At 33.9% G+C, this 15,075-nt stretch overlaps 1 protein-coding gene across 5 annotated transcripts in view; it reads right to left on the bottom strand.

The window, feature by feature from the left end:
* PHKB (phosphorylase kinase regulatory subunit beta) overlaps nt 1–15,075 on the bottom strand; it is a 212,737-nt gene that overhangs the window by 153,610 nt on the left and 44,052 nt on the right. For all 5 annotated transcript variants that reach the window (XM_048223672.2, XM_044382543.3, XM_057313882.1 and 2 more), the window contains exons 4-6: nt 10,278–10,377; nt 4,677–4,784; nt 945–1,025 (exon numbers count right to left, since the gene is read on the bottom strand). In XM_048223672.2, coding sequence (XP_048079629.1) covers nt 945–1,025; nt 4,677–4,784; nt 10,278–10,377 — 289 coding nt within the window. The remainder of the gene's footprint in view (nt 1–944; nt 1,026–4,676; nt 4,785–10,277; nt 10,378–15,075) is intronic.

Here is a 15,075-nt window from a genome sequence, read left to right as displayed (position 1 = left end):
TTCCCCCTCTCCCTCTGCCCCTCCCTCTGCTGGTGCTCTCTCTCTCTCTCAAATAAATAAATAAAATCTTAAAAATAAATAAATAAACAAATAGACCTTACTTACTATTAAAAAAGCACAACTGAAAGGATGTAAAAGACTACAAACTATTAAAGGACAAGACTACATATACCAGTATCACAGTACCCTCACTGCAGTCCAATGATGATCTGGGTGTTAATTACATGATACATTTGTTCTCCCTGCATGGATCACAGGAGAGAAATAATAACAAGCATATACAGCATACCTACTCTTTGATGGAGTCTCATTGTATGTGCCATTTCAATAAGAATAACTTTTTGCTCTCACTATGGCATATTTGGAAATGTATCAGCATATGTCTGTGTGTGTCTGTTCAAGCATTAGCGCCTATGAAAGGAATGCTTCTCATCTTTGGGATATAAATTCTTTTCAAATTTCCTAATAAGAACATTGTATTTATTTTTTAAAAACATTAAGAACCTCACTAAGGTCCCATAATAAAAATAATATGATAAAAGTATCTTTTTACTTTTAAAAGGATGGGTTACAAAGAGCAACGATATGCAAAAAAGACATCATAACACTAAGAAAATCTGCAAATGCTATTTTATTTTCATTGTTACTAAAATTTTCTGAAAGTTACAAGTTTTTATTTCATTCAGATCACCTGAAGCAGAGCTTTCATAGGTGTAAAGTTTTATAATCGGTCATATATTTCATTCATTTTTAAAGTGTTTTGCACTTTAATATAAAGTGCATTTTGCACTTTAATATAAAGATTCTTGATCCAACATCCAAAATCCAGTATCTGATTATATGAATAAGCCATTTTCATAAAACTAAAGCTAAGTTTTAAAAAGTAAAAGAAAAAATATTCTCAGAGATGAAATTTAGTACTAGAAAATTTGGGCAATTCATACCTCGTCAGTGTTATAGATAATCTGGAGTCCTGAAGAAATCATTTCCACAAGGTAAAGGAGATAGAGTGACACTGTATTTATCTGAAAACAAACAACATTAAAAGTTTAAAGGAAATAACAAAAAGACTATGTTATGAAATTATATGTAAGAGCTAAAATTACCAGTCATTTGCTCTAATAGTGGCAAATAAAAACTACTGCCTTTCCTATTGTGAAATAAAGGAGCTGAGTATTTAGCTCATCATAAAATCCCAGCTTTGATTATAAAACTCTAAAATCCTCAAATTTACTGTGGTGGTTAATACCTGATTAGGGAAATGGCTGCAAAGAGAACTGTTAGCAACTGTTTCTATAACATTTGTTTTCTAAGATTATTTTCAAAGTCTGGGTCTAAAGTACTCTACTTTGAAGTAGTTTTGCCCCACAGGCAGCTAAGTAATGTCACTTCATCTCAAATGTATGTAAATGAAAAAGTTATTTGGCAAGTAAGACATTAGGACTTTGCCAGTGCACCATAAACAACAGGGAGTGCATCTTGAAAACAGTATTATTCTCAGAGAATGCAGAATTTATGTAAGCAACTGCAGGGACATATTTTAATCAATGGTATAGCATATAAAATATATTTATGAGCAAGTGAGTTTTATAAGCAAATGAGTCATTTTCTTCTTTTAGTTTGTCTATTAAAGATAGACATTATATGATATAAACAAAAAAAATGAAGACAATAATGTCCACTTCAACAAAAAAGACTCTCACAGAAGCCTGAATGGGATGTATAAATTGTGTCAACTAAATAAGTAGTAAAAGATAAATACTACAACATATACAAACCTTGAATATGCTAAATGAAAAAAGCCAGTCACAAAAGACCATATATTATATGATTCCATGTATATGAAATTTACAGAATAGGAATATTCATAATGATAGGAAGTAGACTGGTGATCGCCTAGGGCAGGGGGCTTTCGAGGAGATGGGGAGTGACTGCTAATGAGCACAGATTTCTTTATGGAGTAATGAAAATGTTCTGAAATTAACTGTGATAGTGGTTGCACAACTCTGACTATAATAAAAACCACTGAATTGTACACTTTAAATAGGTGAATTGTATGTTTTGTGAATTATATCTCAATCAGGCTGTTATATAATAAATAAATACACAGGTAGCAGTAAAAATATTTTCGTTTAGCTAGGAAATGGTAATTTAAGTTAAAATCAACTAGAAAGCACAATGTAATTTTGTCCCGGTGTGATTCTAATCCAGAAGATTATTACCCACTAATAGCCTTGGTGGCTCGTGTCTTCCCTGACTTTCTTCCAATCCTTACTGAGTAACTGAGAGAAAGTGGGGGCAGAAAATTATTTGTGTCCGAGAGGCCTTGGACAAAGTGGCCCTGTGCTACCAAGTGTGCTGGGTATTTGGCCTAATCATCTTTGCCTTAGACACCTTTGCTATAAACACTTAACCACAAACATTTTTCAGTGTGTACATTTTCTCCACATCACCAGTTGGCCATAAGGCAATTTTGCCATAAAACATAAAAAAAATAACTGGTTGACAGTTTGATTTGACAGTTTGGTTTCATTTTTCCATTGATGTGAAACTCCCACTTTTATATTATATAAATCTTATATTTTTATAAGTATCTTTTTGTAATTCATACTTTCTATATTATATTAAAAATCTTAGCCCTCATAATGGTCTCTACAATGATGCAGACATTTGAACCTACATTGCCTACAGAACTATGAAGTGTCTATGAACAGACATGTGACAATATGCCAAGAACAAACAAACAACAGTGTAGATGACATTCACAATGCAATGCAAAGTTCAGTTACAAATATGCATCCTAGTATTTGGAAAGTGATACCCCTCTTAATGAAGGAAGAAATTTTAGTGAAAAAAGAAAAAGTGTAATGCCAAATGAGGACACAAATCAACAAGCAAAGAAGAAAAATGTATTACTCTGAACCAAAGACCTTGAAAACAAATGCTTAGGTAAAATCCAAAAAATAAAATCAGTTATTTGCACAATATTGCCATGAATTTACACACATTTTAAATATATTTAGTGTTCTGTATTTCATAATAAAGTCTTCTTAATTTTGTCGTTCATTTTTCATGTTATACTATGTCCTTTTTAATGTCCTTTTATTTTTTTGTGATTTTATCTTTCAAAGTAAAATTGCCTTACAGCCAATTAGTTATGCGGTGAAAATACATGCAGCGAAAATTCTTGCAGCAAAGATGCGTATTGCAAAACTACCTAACACCACCACCATGGCCTGGCAATGCTGGCGGGTCTCTCAGGAAGCAGAGCTGTCTAGGATGCCTCCTGACTTTTCAGCAAAGTCCAGGAGGCGTCTGAGTGTTGTCAAGGTCCAAGTGAGCCAGACCCAAAGATACAAGATTCTGGTATTGGGTTTTTTAGACTGACATAAACTTTTGAGTGACCCTTCTCAGAACATGGTAGAGAAGAGCTTCAAACCACTGCCAGGCTCACCCAAATATTTTCTTACAGCACTGACACTGGCCTGTCAGAAATGACATCAAAGAAATGTCACTGCTATGGACAGCTATTTACAGCTACACCTCCAAGAGCCCTCTGTTCTGACTTGCAGGATGCTTCTGTGAAAAAGTATCATTAAGTGGCAAATTGTACAGAAACAGCCAAGTAACAGGTCGACCAGCATTTATTTAAAACCTACTGGGAGGCAGGCACTAAACTTAAATTCTGGGATACAAAATAAATGAGCCATTATCTTCTGAAAACCCTATTTCAGACAGTAAATATATTTGTCAAAGCAAAAGGTACATAAAACCTAATTATATCATAATTATAAGAGGAGGTTAAGTAACCACATATTCATATAATACTAATTCTCCAAGGAACTGGTTACAAATAAGTGTAAGAGCTTCTTCTGCATAGAAATGGGGACACTGTACTTTCTATGACTGGAGGATTCATACTAAAGTAAGACATTTCAGATGTTTAGACAGAGTGGGACTATAAAAAGGACATACTCCTATTTTAGTAAAGAATATATGAATAATAAGTATTCTGTCCTAAAGACAGCAGAGCCAAATGATGAGCAGGAAGAAAACTCATTAAATAGCATATATAATATTTGTATCCTAAAAACAAGGCAACAGGATGGCCAGCTAAAAGCAATACACAGATGTAAGAGAAAAGTGAAAACAAAACGTAAAACCCTACAGTGCATTCTTGGCCTAGGTACAAAATTTAATAGAATATATGAGACAAAATTTATAGACTCCAGAAATGCCTGCTGGAATCACATTTTAATGGTACGCTTATCGCTTTGTTGAAGGTGGATACATCAAACTGAACTGTCATGTAACAAAAATTTCTGATTTGCTGCTATATCACTGCCAACTGTCTTTTCTTCCGTAGTCCCTAAATGTTGACATTCTTCTAAATTCGAATAAGCACAATCTTCTTTGAGGTAGGAACACTAGTAGAAACTATCCCGTTGCTCTTTTCTGCTTACAGACCAAGACCTCAGTGTGAGCTGATGCTCAGTCTCCATAACAAGCTCGGCCCTGGCGTCTACCATTTCCCTTCCTCATTGTAGGGTTGGTTTCCTACTTCTGTTTCGAACAATTCATGAAATCTACTTTACAAAACTTGGAAGTAGCCTCAAATCTTCTATGATGTAGAGTCTGCACAGAGAAGAAGAAAACTTAGAGACTTCTCCTTTTACCTGAAGATGACCATATTCCTCAGAGGAGAGGACCTCATCTCCTGTGTGCACATTGAAAACAGAGTGAAGACAGGTTGCTGGGCGCGGGTCCTGCTTAAACTGCTGGACCTGGAATCAAACACACAATTCAAATAGTACTACTAACGCACATTATCATCAAACTTTAGAGATTTTAAATTATTTTTCATGAGACCTTTTAATGAGGAAAGCCATAGCCTAAAGACAGAGTACAGAGCAAAGCAGATATATTACTTTTTCTAAAGAAACAGAACTCCAACAAAACTGACATAACTACTAACTTAATAGTTAACATGATTGTTGAATATTTATTTGATGTTTCAGTAGCAAATCAAGTGTAATAGGGAGCTTGTGAATATGGTAGCAACAGCTTTTGCAATTATTTTATATTCATTTTATTTTAGGGTCAAATAATAGTTTACTCTGTGGGACAGGATTGCAGGGATTACATCCCACTGTACTGTCATTTGGAAATGCTTCCATGACACTCAATGAAAAAGTGATTCGGACCACATTCTAACTCAGTAAGTGTTCAAAACTTCAAATGCTATTTCTTTCTCTGAAGATCACAAATTGTAACCTACGTTCCTATCAACGGGTATTCATTTCCTTTGCCACATATACTATCCTTACTAAGGCACTGATTCCAAGAGAACAGAGGACAAACTTCTACTTATTAACTGCATATAAAGTTTAACCATTTTAGAACACTGAGTAAATACTAAGTGATCTAACAAACTCCAAGGACCGAAAAAAGAAATCCATCTCCTTTCTTAGGGCCTGTTAATTCAATTCAGTGAATAGTTACTGATACCAATCATGTGTCAAGCACTGTGCTAGCCCCTGGAAGTATGAGATGAATAAAAACAGAGAATGAATAGCATAACACATAGCTATATGTAAATGGAATAATTTTTTCTTTCTTTGAAAATATATGTGATGATAATATCTGCAACCTTACGTATGACCTTGCACTGTTTCACTTGGCTAATGAAGTACATAGAACCATATTCTTTACTTCACCTTCAAATTTCTTCTCATCCTTAAAATTCTATCTCCAAAAAACATCTTCTTTTATAAAGTCCCTTCTGAACTGTTCCTTAAATTCCTTCTTCTGGACTCCATATCAGGGTGCTTATCCTTCAATAACTTCTCTTTTCTTTTTATTAGTTGTCTGTGTCTCTCACTATCTTATAAGCCTCCAGAAGTTACACTATCCAACATGGTAGCCACTAACTACACAACCAACTAAACTACGATTAAACAAAGTTTAGAAATTCAGTCCCTCAGTCACACTGACTATACATCAAATACTCAGTAGCCATATGTGACTGGTAGCTGCTGCATTGTTCAACACATTAATACAGAACATGTCTATCATCACAGAAAGTTCACTGGACAGTGCTGTGCTACAGGGCTAATACACCTTTGCACCACCCCCCTGCCCCCAAGTGTCCTGCCAATACCCCACAAACAAATACACAGCCCTTCCTGTCAATCAAGTCAACAGAATGAAAGCTAGGCCCTACCAGTAGATAATCAAGAATGAGAGGGTAAGGATGAAGGTAGGGATATATATCTTCCATGTATACAGTGACCAAGCCATTGAGTATTATCAGAGAAGGTGAGAAGGCTATTCCTTCTCAGTATCTAAAACTGCAGTCACAGTCTTAGACTACACAAATAGAAATCAATGTGGTCACTCCTTTCCCACTATTATCTCAAGGTGTTGAACATTAGTCTGGGCGCTTAGATAAAAATATGGTTAAGTTAAAATACATTCTGCCTATCTGATAAAGATCCAAAAGGACAAGGTTTTATCAGTTTAGTAAAGTTATTGCTACAGTTGACAACGCAGTGTTTGTCATTTGTCTTCAAGACACACAAGTACCCAGCGTGAGAATTTATATTCAATCACTGTGCCAGGGGAAAAGCAACTATTAAATGATTAAAGATACTCAAATGGGAAATTATGTAACCATGCTTTGAATTTTACAGCTGTTAAAAGACAAATAATTTCAAATTTCAGAAAAAAAATAAGACCCAACTATAGAAGCTTTGAAAATTAATGGGGCATATTGTATGTGAATTATAGACAACTATGCTTGAAATCAGTCAAAAATAAGGGGACATTAATCAGTATTTTATATGTCTGACATCTGGCAAGTAAAAATAAAGAATGATTAAAGCAAAATTTTCTAGACCAAAAAAAATCTAGAATAATGTTTTCTCTGCTTGTATTTTATTTAGATTTTTCCTGGAAACTTATATCATTGTGAATAAACAGCTAATCACTTAGGAAAAGGTGAGCATTTTGTAATCCATTCTTAATTTATAAAATAACATAGCATTTAGGTAAAAAAAAAATCCCATAAAGAAATGCTGGAAGAATAAATTTTATAAAATTTTAATGATTTTTCATGAACTAGAAACTATTCGGTAACATTTTAGACAAATAAATTTTTTATGTAGATAGCTAGGGACAGCAACATTCATAGCCCATTTTAAAGGAAATCTGTGCCTTCCAAAATACTAAATGCAAATTGAATTTATTTTGAAAAATTCTGAATGCTTCTCCTTAGGGAATATTAGAAAATAGAGTAAATGAAAGAACGGGTATATGAACATTTGGAGATTAAAAAAATACCTAATGTGAATAAGTAGGCATTAAAACAAATGGCAAGACGATAACAGAAATCAGATTGCTCTACACTCTGCAAATCAAGGACAACTCTGTTCACTCAAATGCGTAATGAATTAAAATATCTCTTTTAGATAGTACTTTTAGAACATGTATCAAGAAGCATGTCATGATTTTACTTCAGAAGACAAAGAAGATGAACCTTAGGGTCAAACAGCAAATGCTAACTACAAATATGCTTCATTTTAGTTTTAAGAAAAAGGCAAAAGATATATATCTCACATTTTAAAATACGGTAACATTCCCTACTACTGCATAATCATGACGGAAATTGTGAACATCAACGAGGTAAAGGTTTGGTAGGAGGCAATGAGCTGTCTGTGTGTGATTAAATCTAATCTCAGAGTCACTCCCTCACAGTCATATGTGAATTATGATAATATTCTCCATTCCTACTCTAAAAAGTTATGGGGATCAAGAAAGATTATAGGGTCACCTGGGTGCCTCAGTCGGTTAAGTGTCCGACTCTTGATTTCAGGTCAGTTCATCATCTCAGGGTTGTGAGATCAAGCCCTGTGTCAGTCTCTGAGCTAGGCAGCCTGCTTAAGATTCTCTCTCCCTCCCCCTCCTTCTGCACCATCTCCCCACTCACACACAGTGCATACCCTCTCTCTTAAAAAAAAAAAAAAAAGATTACAACAATAAAAACTGCTTTAAAATCTGTAAAACCTATATTTTGTGGTATGCATAAATACCTAATCCTAATGTGCTCCATACCTTCTTACAACTCACACTTACTCTTTTTTTTTTAAAGATTTTGTTCATTTGTCAGAGAGAGAGAGAGAACACAAGCAGAAGGAGCATCAGAGGCAGAGGGAGAAGGAGGCTTCCCACTGAGCAGGGAGCCTGATGCAGGGCTCTATCCCAGGACTCTTGGATCATGACCTGAGCTGAAGGCAGATGCTTAACGGAGTGTGCCACACAGATACCCCCATACTTACTTTAATTGTCTAGCATCATAACTAAGTAAAGGAAAGAAATGCTAATCCTTTATAATTAAAAAAATTCAAGACATCTTAAGTCCCATTCAAGCTGTATTCAAAAGAAAAGGTAATTGTGAAGATTGGTCAGAGAAAGACAAATACCATATGATCTTACTCATATGTGGAATTGAAGAAAAAAAAAAACCAGATGAGCATTTGGAAAGGGGAAAAAGAAAAAAGAGAGGGAAACATACCATAAGTGACTCTTCATGACAAAGAACAAACTGAGGATTGATGGAGGGAGGTGGTGGGGGATGGGCTAGATGGGTGATGGGTATTAAAGAGGGCAAGTGTAGTGATGACCACTGGGTGTTGTATGTAAGTGATGAATCACTGAATTCTATTCCAGAAACCAATACCGCATTATATGTTAACTAACAAAATTTAAATTAAAAAAAAATGTGAAGACTGGTTAGTAAGGTTGAATGGTATTTAGAAAGGGATATTAACAATTGGTTAAATAAGCCACAAGGAACTTTTTGTATCATTTCCTTCCTTTTGATAAACAACAGTAATTTAAATCTGTCAGCTTGTTTAGTAAACATGAAATTCAAGGCTCTCACAATGCTTCCTTAAGAGAAAAGTTAATTCAGAGAAGTTAGGCGCTCATGAAATAATAAATGTGAAATAAACAGTAAACTTCTCACAGTAAACAACTCAGGAAAAAAAAAAAAAACCTTTAATCACATTACTTCAAAATATATGACGTACTAGTTTAATTCAAGTGTACCAATATGACATTTCAACAAATGAAAACCCTTTATAATAATGATTTGCAGTCAAATCTCAGCAGACGACTATAGGTTTGTTACGTATCTTTATTAACAGCTGGTGAACAAATCTACCTTTTCTACCAGGTAACATTTTCTAGTTGCCACATTCTGAGGGCAAAATGTAATTTTATTTATTTATTTTTTTTTTAGTTTTGACTTCAGATACAGATCTTAAGAAGAAAATGTGCAATCACAAAAACTTAATGTAATAATCACAAGATAAAAACATACAAAATATTAAGTGATCAAAACTGCCTGTGTAATTACTGATGTGCATCTTTGCTCATGAATCATCAAACCTGGGGGTGGTCTTGGGGACCTATGACACACTCATGATATACACAGACACTTAATATATTAGGACCTGAGGACACAGGGATGTAGGTAAGTAGGAGAAATATCACATTATATTTGCATAGAACTTTACAGTTTCTATTATGTATGTTATTTTAATTTCCACAATAACCCTGTAAAATTTGCTATTTTCTAAACCAATCATTCCTGTTCTATCTACATGTAAATGATGAAGTATTTTTAAGCTGAAGTTCAGGGATGCCTGGGTGGCTCAGTCGGGTAAGCAAGCATCTACCTTCAGCGGGGTCCTGGGATTGAGTCCCTCCCTGCTCAGTAGGCAGCCTGCTTCTCCCTCGGCCTGCCACTCCCCCTGCTTGTGTGCATGCTCACTCTCTCGCTCTCTCTCTGACAAATAAAATCTAAAAAATAAATAAAAATAAACTGAAGTTCACGTAAGTCAGGGCAATCACATGTGCAAAAGGAATTTTGATAAGGACTTTCTTAAGCAATATAATATTTGTTAGAATTATGGATATTGTAACGTTCCTGAGAAACTGAGTCTTTATCAGTTAAACACCAGAGGCAAAATACAAACGAATTCAAGCCTAAATAACAATTCTCAATCACCTCTTGCTTAAGGTGTTTCTTCAATTTCAGTATTTCAAACCCTGGGCTGAGAAGGCAAGAGGCTGTTTTAACCTATCGAGACAGCCCTAGGATGTGGCTTTACCTTTTGAAAGTACATTCTTCTTCAGAAGATGCTATTGCTATACTGGCTAAATTAATCCTTCAGAATGATGTGAGAATTCCAGTTCACACTACAGTGTTTTACCTTATCGGCCTGACGCATATAGCAGTAGAGAATTCCTCTCATACATTTTATAGCGGAGTGCTCCAGCTCATGGGTCCTTCCCTTGTCATCATCAATGCGCCTGGGTGAGAGAGATAACTCATGAAACAAATTGGAAATGCATTTGAAAAGGAAGCAGAGCTTTCGGTAATTAAGTATTTAACTATCTGACTAATCCCATGTTCTGGCAACGTCTACTAATTCTGTAACAGTGAAACTCCATTTTCCCAGCAGATGTAGAAATGCTGCAATAAAAAAAAAATCCTATGATGAAACTTGTGTTGATTTCTCCTTCTTTTAAGGAAGTAAGCCAATTGCTTCAGAAATAGCATACAATATTTCTACACTGACTTGGTTGAAACTTTAAAGGATATTCTATATTGGAAAAATCTACCAAAAGATTTTTTTAATTTGCTGCTATACAGTAGAGGCAATTTTTAGTATCAATCCCTTTAGGTTATGCAATGGCCACATGGATTCAAGGTAAGATAGATTAAAGTAGGCACATGCCTTCTTTGCTCTACCATGTGTTTAATAATATCAGGGTGGGCATTTTAGTCAAGGATGTCTTCAAATAAACACACATCCAGTATGACACATGATGTATTTGGGCACAGCTTTACACTCCTGGGTCTTGGTTTAAAGTCAGTCGACCATTGTTTATATTGTTCGCTTTTAAAAAGAAAAAAAACAGCTAAAATCTAACCATTAAGCAAACTTAAGATGTTCTTCGGTCTTTAAGTTCCTTTTTCACCATGGATGAGAGTTACCCAAAGTAATGAGAGTTACCCACTACTGCAAATGAAAGTAACTTATTCATTGTTTCACTAAATCTTAACAGAAATATCTGGCAATCATCCATACTTGATAAAAAGCATCACCTGTCTCCTTAAAAAGTATACTACAATTACCTCCTCTTCCAACTGCAGACCTCATATACCAGTACTAGAAGGAATAATGATCATTTTAACAAAGCACTGTCAATGTCAGACAAAAGTAGGCTGTCATTAGAACATTATTCCTCCCTCCATATGCAGGTACTACAGTACGACTACCATGATTTTGCTCTATGCTGTATTTTTCTGTCTGATGTGCTACACAAGTGTTTTAACAGAGGCAAATCATGGCATAGGTAACAGTGGACCAGGCACTGACACATGAAGGAAACAGCACACTTTGGGTAGAATGAGCTCAATGAAATCTGTTTCCAATTCCTACTTCATCTAAAAACAAAAACAAAATCAAGTTTTTCCAAAATTGTCTTTAAAATAATTCTCTACCCCTAATTTCAACAAGCATTTAACCAAAACAAAAATATTCCAGAATAAATCACCCACTATAAAGAGCTCTTCTATTTTAATGAACTTTTCCTATTTCTCTGTTCTTCTGCAAATAAAATAGAAACCAGAAGAGTAAAAGAATAGTTGTATGTGAGTAAAAACATTTAGGCAACCAGTCTACATGTATCACTTTTCCAGAGATTTAAAATGAATCTGGTGACCCAAAATAATTCCTCTATTTTCTACCACGATCTGGCAATATTCTACTCTCTTTAACAAGCTCTGTGGATGTCAACTCACGTTTTAATATGATCTGAAGAATACTTTCAACTTTAAAAAATGAATAAATGAAAGAACTTTAAATTTCATCTATGAATTTATTGACCACAAGCTATGTGCTACTGTTGATCAGATATTTCTACCATATTAAGTCTTGCTATTATATCTAAACTAGAATTTTATACTTATAAATATAAACCAGTGAAAGAAATCGGACACTTGAATCCTGTCATTAGTGCATTATTTCCCTGCAAGCAAGCTTAAAGAAAAATAAAATCAATATTGGTAGAAATAGTCATGTGACCTGATTGATTACCAAGACTAGCTAGGGCCACCTATTATTCCACTCAACTCCTAAAACAGCTACAAATCTAACACTAGGAGGAAATAGGCTGATTTCCTGCAGGAAGTCTACCACTCTCTCTCCCTTGGACAGTGCTGCAAATCTTTGATGTTCATTCTTATTTCCATATATATATATATATATATATATATATATATATGATCTAGATGGTTTAGATGGTCTACACATACTCTTTCAAGTCAATACTCTTTTAAAAAAATCACTTTTCTCAAATATAAAAAGAAAATTAAATTCCATATTTGAACCCTAATTTAAAGTCATGCTTTTCTCTATATTAGAAACAAAAAATGAAAGAATACTACATAATACTTTTTAATATAGCATAAAGTATAAATCAAAATTCATTTAACAGATTTTGTGTAATTGAGTAGGTTCAGAAACAGTTTTAAACTGAACCATGTAAACAAAAATAATAAATATTTATAATGATATTAATTATAACTACATAACAATAAAATATAAATGTTTATATTAATTACAATAAATATACAGTTATATATAATGTGATATAGTTATAATTTTAAATACTGGTACATTGGGAACTGCAACATGACATATAAATATTTTACTATTTTTAAATTTTTTTTAATTAATTCATTTTGAGAGAGAGAGAGAGCAAAAGCATGAGCGGGAGGGGCAGAAGGAGAGGGAGAAAGAATCCAAGGCAGACTCGACACCGAGTGCAGAGCCAGATGCAGGGCCCAATCCCAGGCCCGAACCCTGAGGTCACGACCCAAGCCAAAACCAAGAGTCAGATGCTTAACTGACTGTGCCACCCAGGCGCCCCATAAATGACATTTTAAAAAGTCAAACATATTAGTCAGTTTTTCTTCCCTCCTTTAAAATAAAATTATAAAGTGGACCTGTAATATTATATTCAAGAAAACTATTTCAAAGTGTATTTTGCAAAGAAATCACCTCATTGTCTCTAATAAAAAAATACTGACTGTATCTAATTAATTAAATAACACCAAATTACAGTCTTCCATGTGTATAAAATATAAATGTGCATAAAATCTTTTTAAGCCCTCAGTACATACACACACAAATGCAAACAGATGTGAGGTTTCATGAGATTGTTAATGAGACTGAAAACCAATGCAATGAGAAAAATCAAGTTACTCAAATTTTTAAAAATTAATAATTTTATATCATGCATTAACAAAAAGAGATAGATATAAGTTTCTGAAGATAAAATATCGACAGCTTAATTTTTTAAGAATTCTCCCTAATGTAATCTATGACTTCATTGCCATTAACAAGTAGAATTAGAAACAAAACGTTTATTAAATTTACATGGAAATTTTCTAAACACATCTTCATGCCTTAATATTGCAAAAGTAAAAAGGACTTTAATAATTCTGTGATAAGTACCCTTGGATTTCTCCAAAAGGGAAACAATTCCCTTGCTAGTAATAAAAAAAAAAATGTAATGCTTTATATACATAAGAAGATAAATTATCCAGGGAGTTAGCACATACACCGTATGCCCACAAAGAAAGGACTTGTAATTCTCTATCAAATGTTTGAAGCTTTCTGGGAAAAGACCTATATATTTATATTTTTAAAAGCAAAATTCCCCAAAAAATTTATTTAGAAAAATTTCAGGTCTACAGAAAAACTAAAAGGACGTTACAATGAATAAACATTTTAATCTTCACCTTGATTCCCCAGTTACTAAAATTAGCTTGCATTCTCTATATTTTCTGTACTTTTTGAAAGTAAACTACAAAAATCACCACCATTAAACATTTCAAAAATATGTCTTAAAAACAAGGACATTTGCCTATAGAACAACATTATTACTACATCCAAGGAATTTAATATTGCTACTAAATTATCTAAAATATATGCTATAACAAATCTACCAAATTATACTCAAAATATACCTTTTAGGATTTATTTTTAATGCATTACCCAATCAAGGACTGGATTTGAGTGTCACATTTATTTTTGGTTGACTAATTTAACATTTTATTCCTTCTTTCTTTTTTTAAATGAAGTATAATTAACATAAAGTATTACATTAGTTTCAGGTGTACAATATGATGATTCAATAACAAATGTGACTCAGTGCTCATCCAGGTAAGTGTACTCCTGATCTCCTTCAGCTATTCCACCTATCTGGCAACCACCAGTTTGTTATCTGCATTTAAAAGTATGGTTTTGTTTGTTTATTTGCCTCTTTTTTTGTTTGTTCATTTGCTGTGTTTCTTAAATTCCATATGAGTAAAATCATATGGAATTTATCTTTCTCTGACTTATTTTGCTTTGTATTATACCCTCTATATCCCTCCATGTTGTTGTAAATAGCTAAATTTCATGCTCCCCGCTGAGCAGGGAACCCAATGAAGGGCTCGACCCCAGGACCCTGGGACCACAGACGCGAGCTGAAGGCAGACTCTCAACTGGCTGAGCCACCCAAGTGCCCCTGTTTGCTAATATTTTCTTTAGGATTCCTGCATCTATGTTCATTAGAGATATTGGCCTACAGTTTTATTCTTTTTAGGGTTTTATCTGGTTTTGGTATTTGGGGTACTGCTTGCTTCATAGAATGAATTTGGAAGCTTTCCTTCATTTTCTATTTTTTTGGAATAGTTTGAGAAGAATAAGTGTTAACTGTAGTTTAAATGTCTAGCAGAATTCACCTTTGACAGCCACCTGGTCCTGGACTTTTATTGTTGGGAGTTTTTTGATTACTGAGTCAATTTCATTGCTAGTAATTGGTCTGTTCAAATTTTCTACTTCTCCCTGCTTCAGTTTTGTTAGGTTTTATGTTTCAAAGAATTTATCCATTTCTTCCAGTTTGTCCAATTTGTTGGCATATAGTTTTTCATAATATTCTCTTATAATCCAT

This window comes from Ursus arctos, unplaced genomic scaffold, assembly GCF_023065955.2.
Source record: "Ursus arctos isolate Adak ecotype North America unplaced genomic scaffold, UrsArc2.0 scaffold_19, whole genome shotgun sequence".
Lineage (NCBI taxonomy): Eukaryota > Metazoa > Chordata > Mammalia > Carnivora > Ursidae > Ursus > Ursus arctos.
This window is presented reverse-complemented; position numbering and strand designations above follow the sequence as displayed.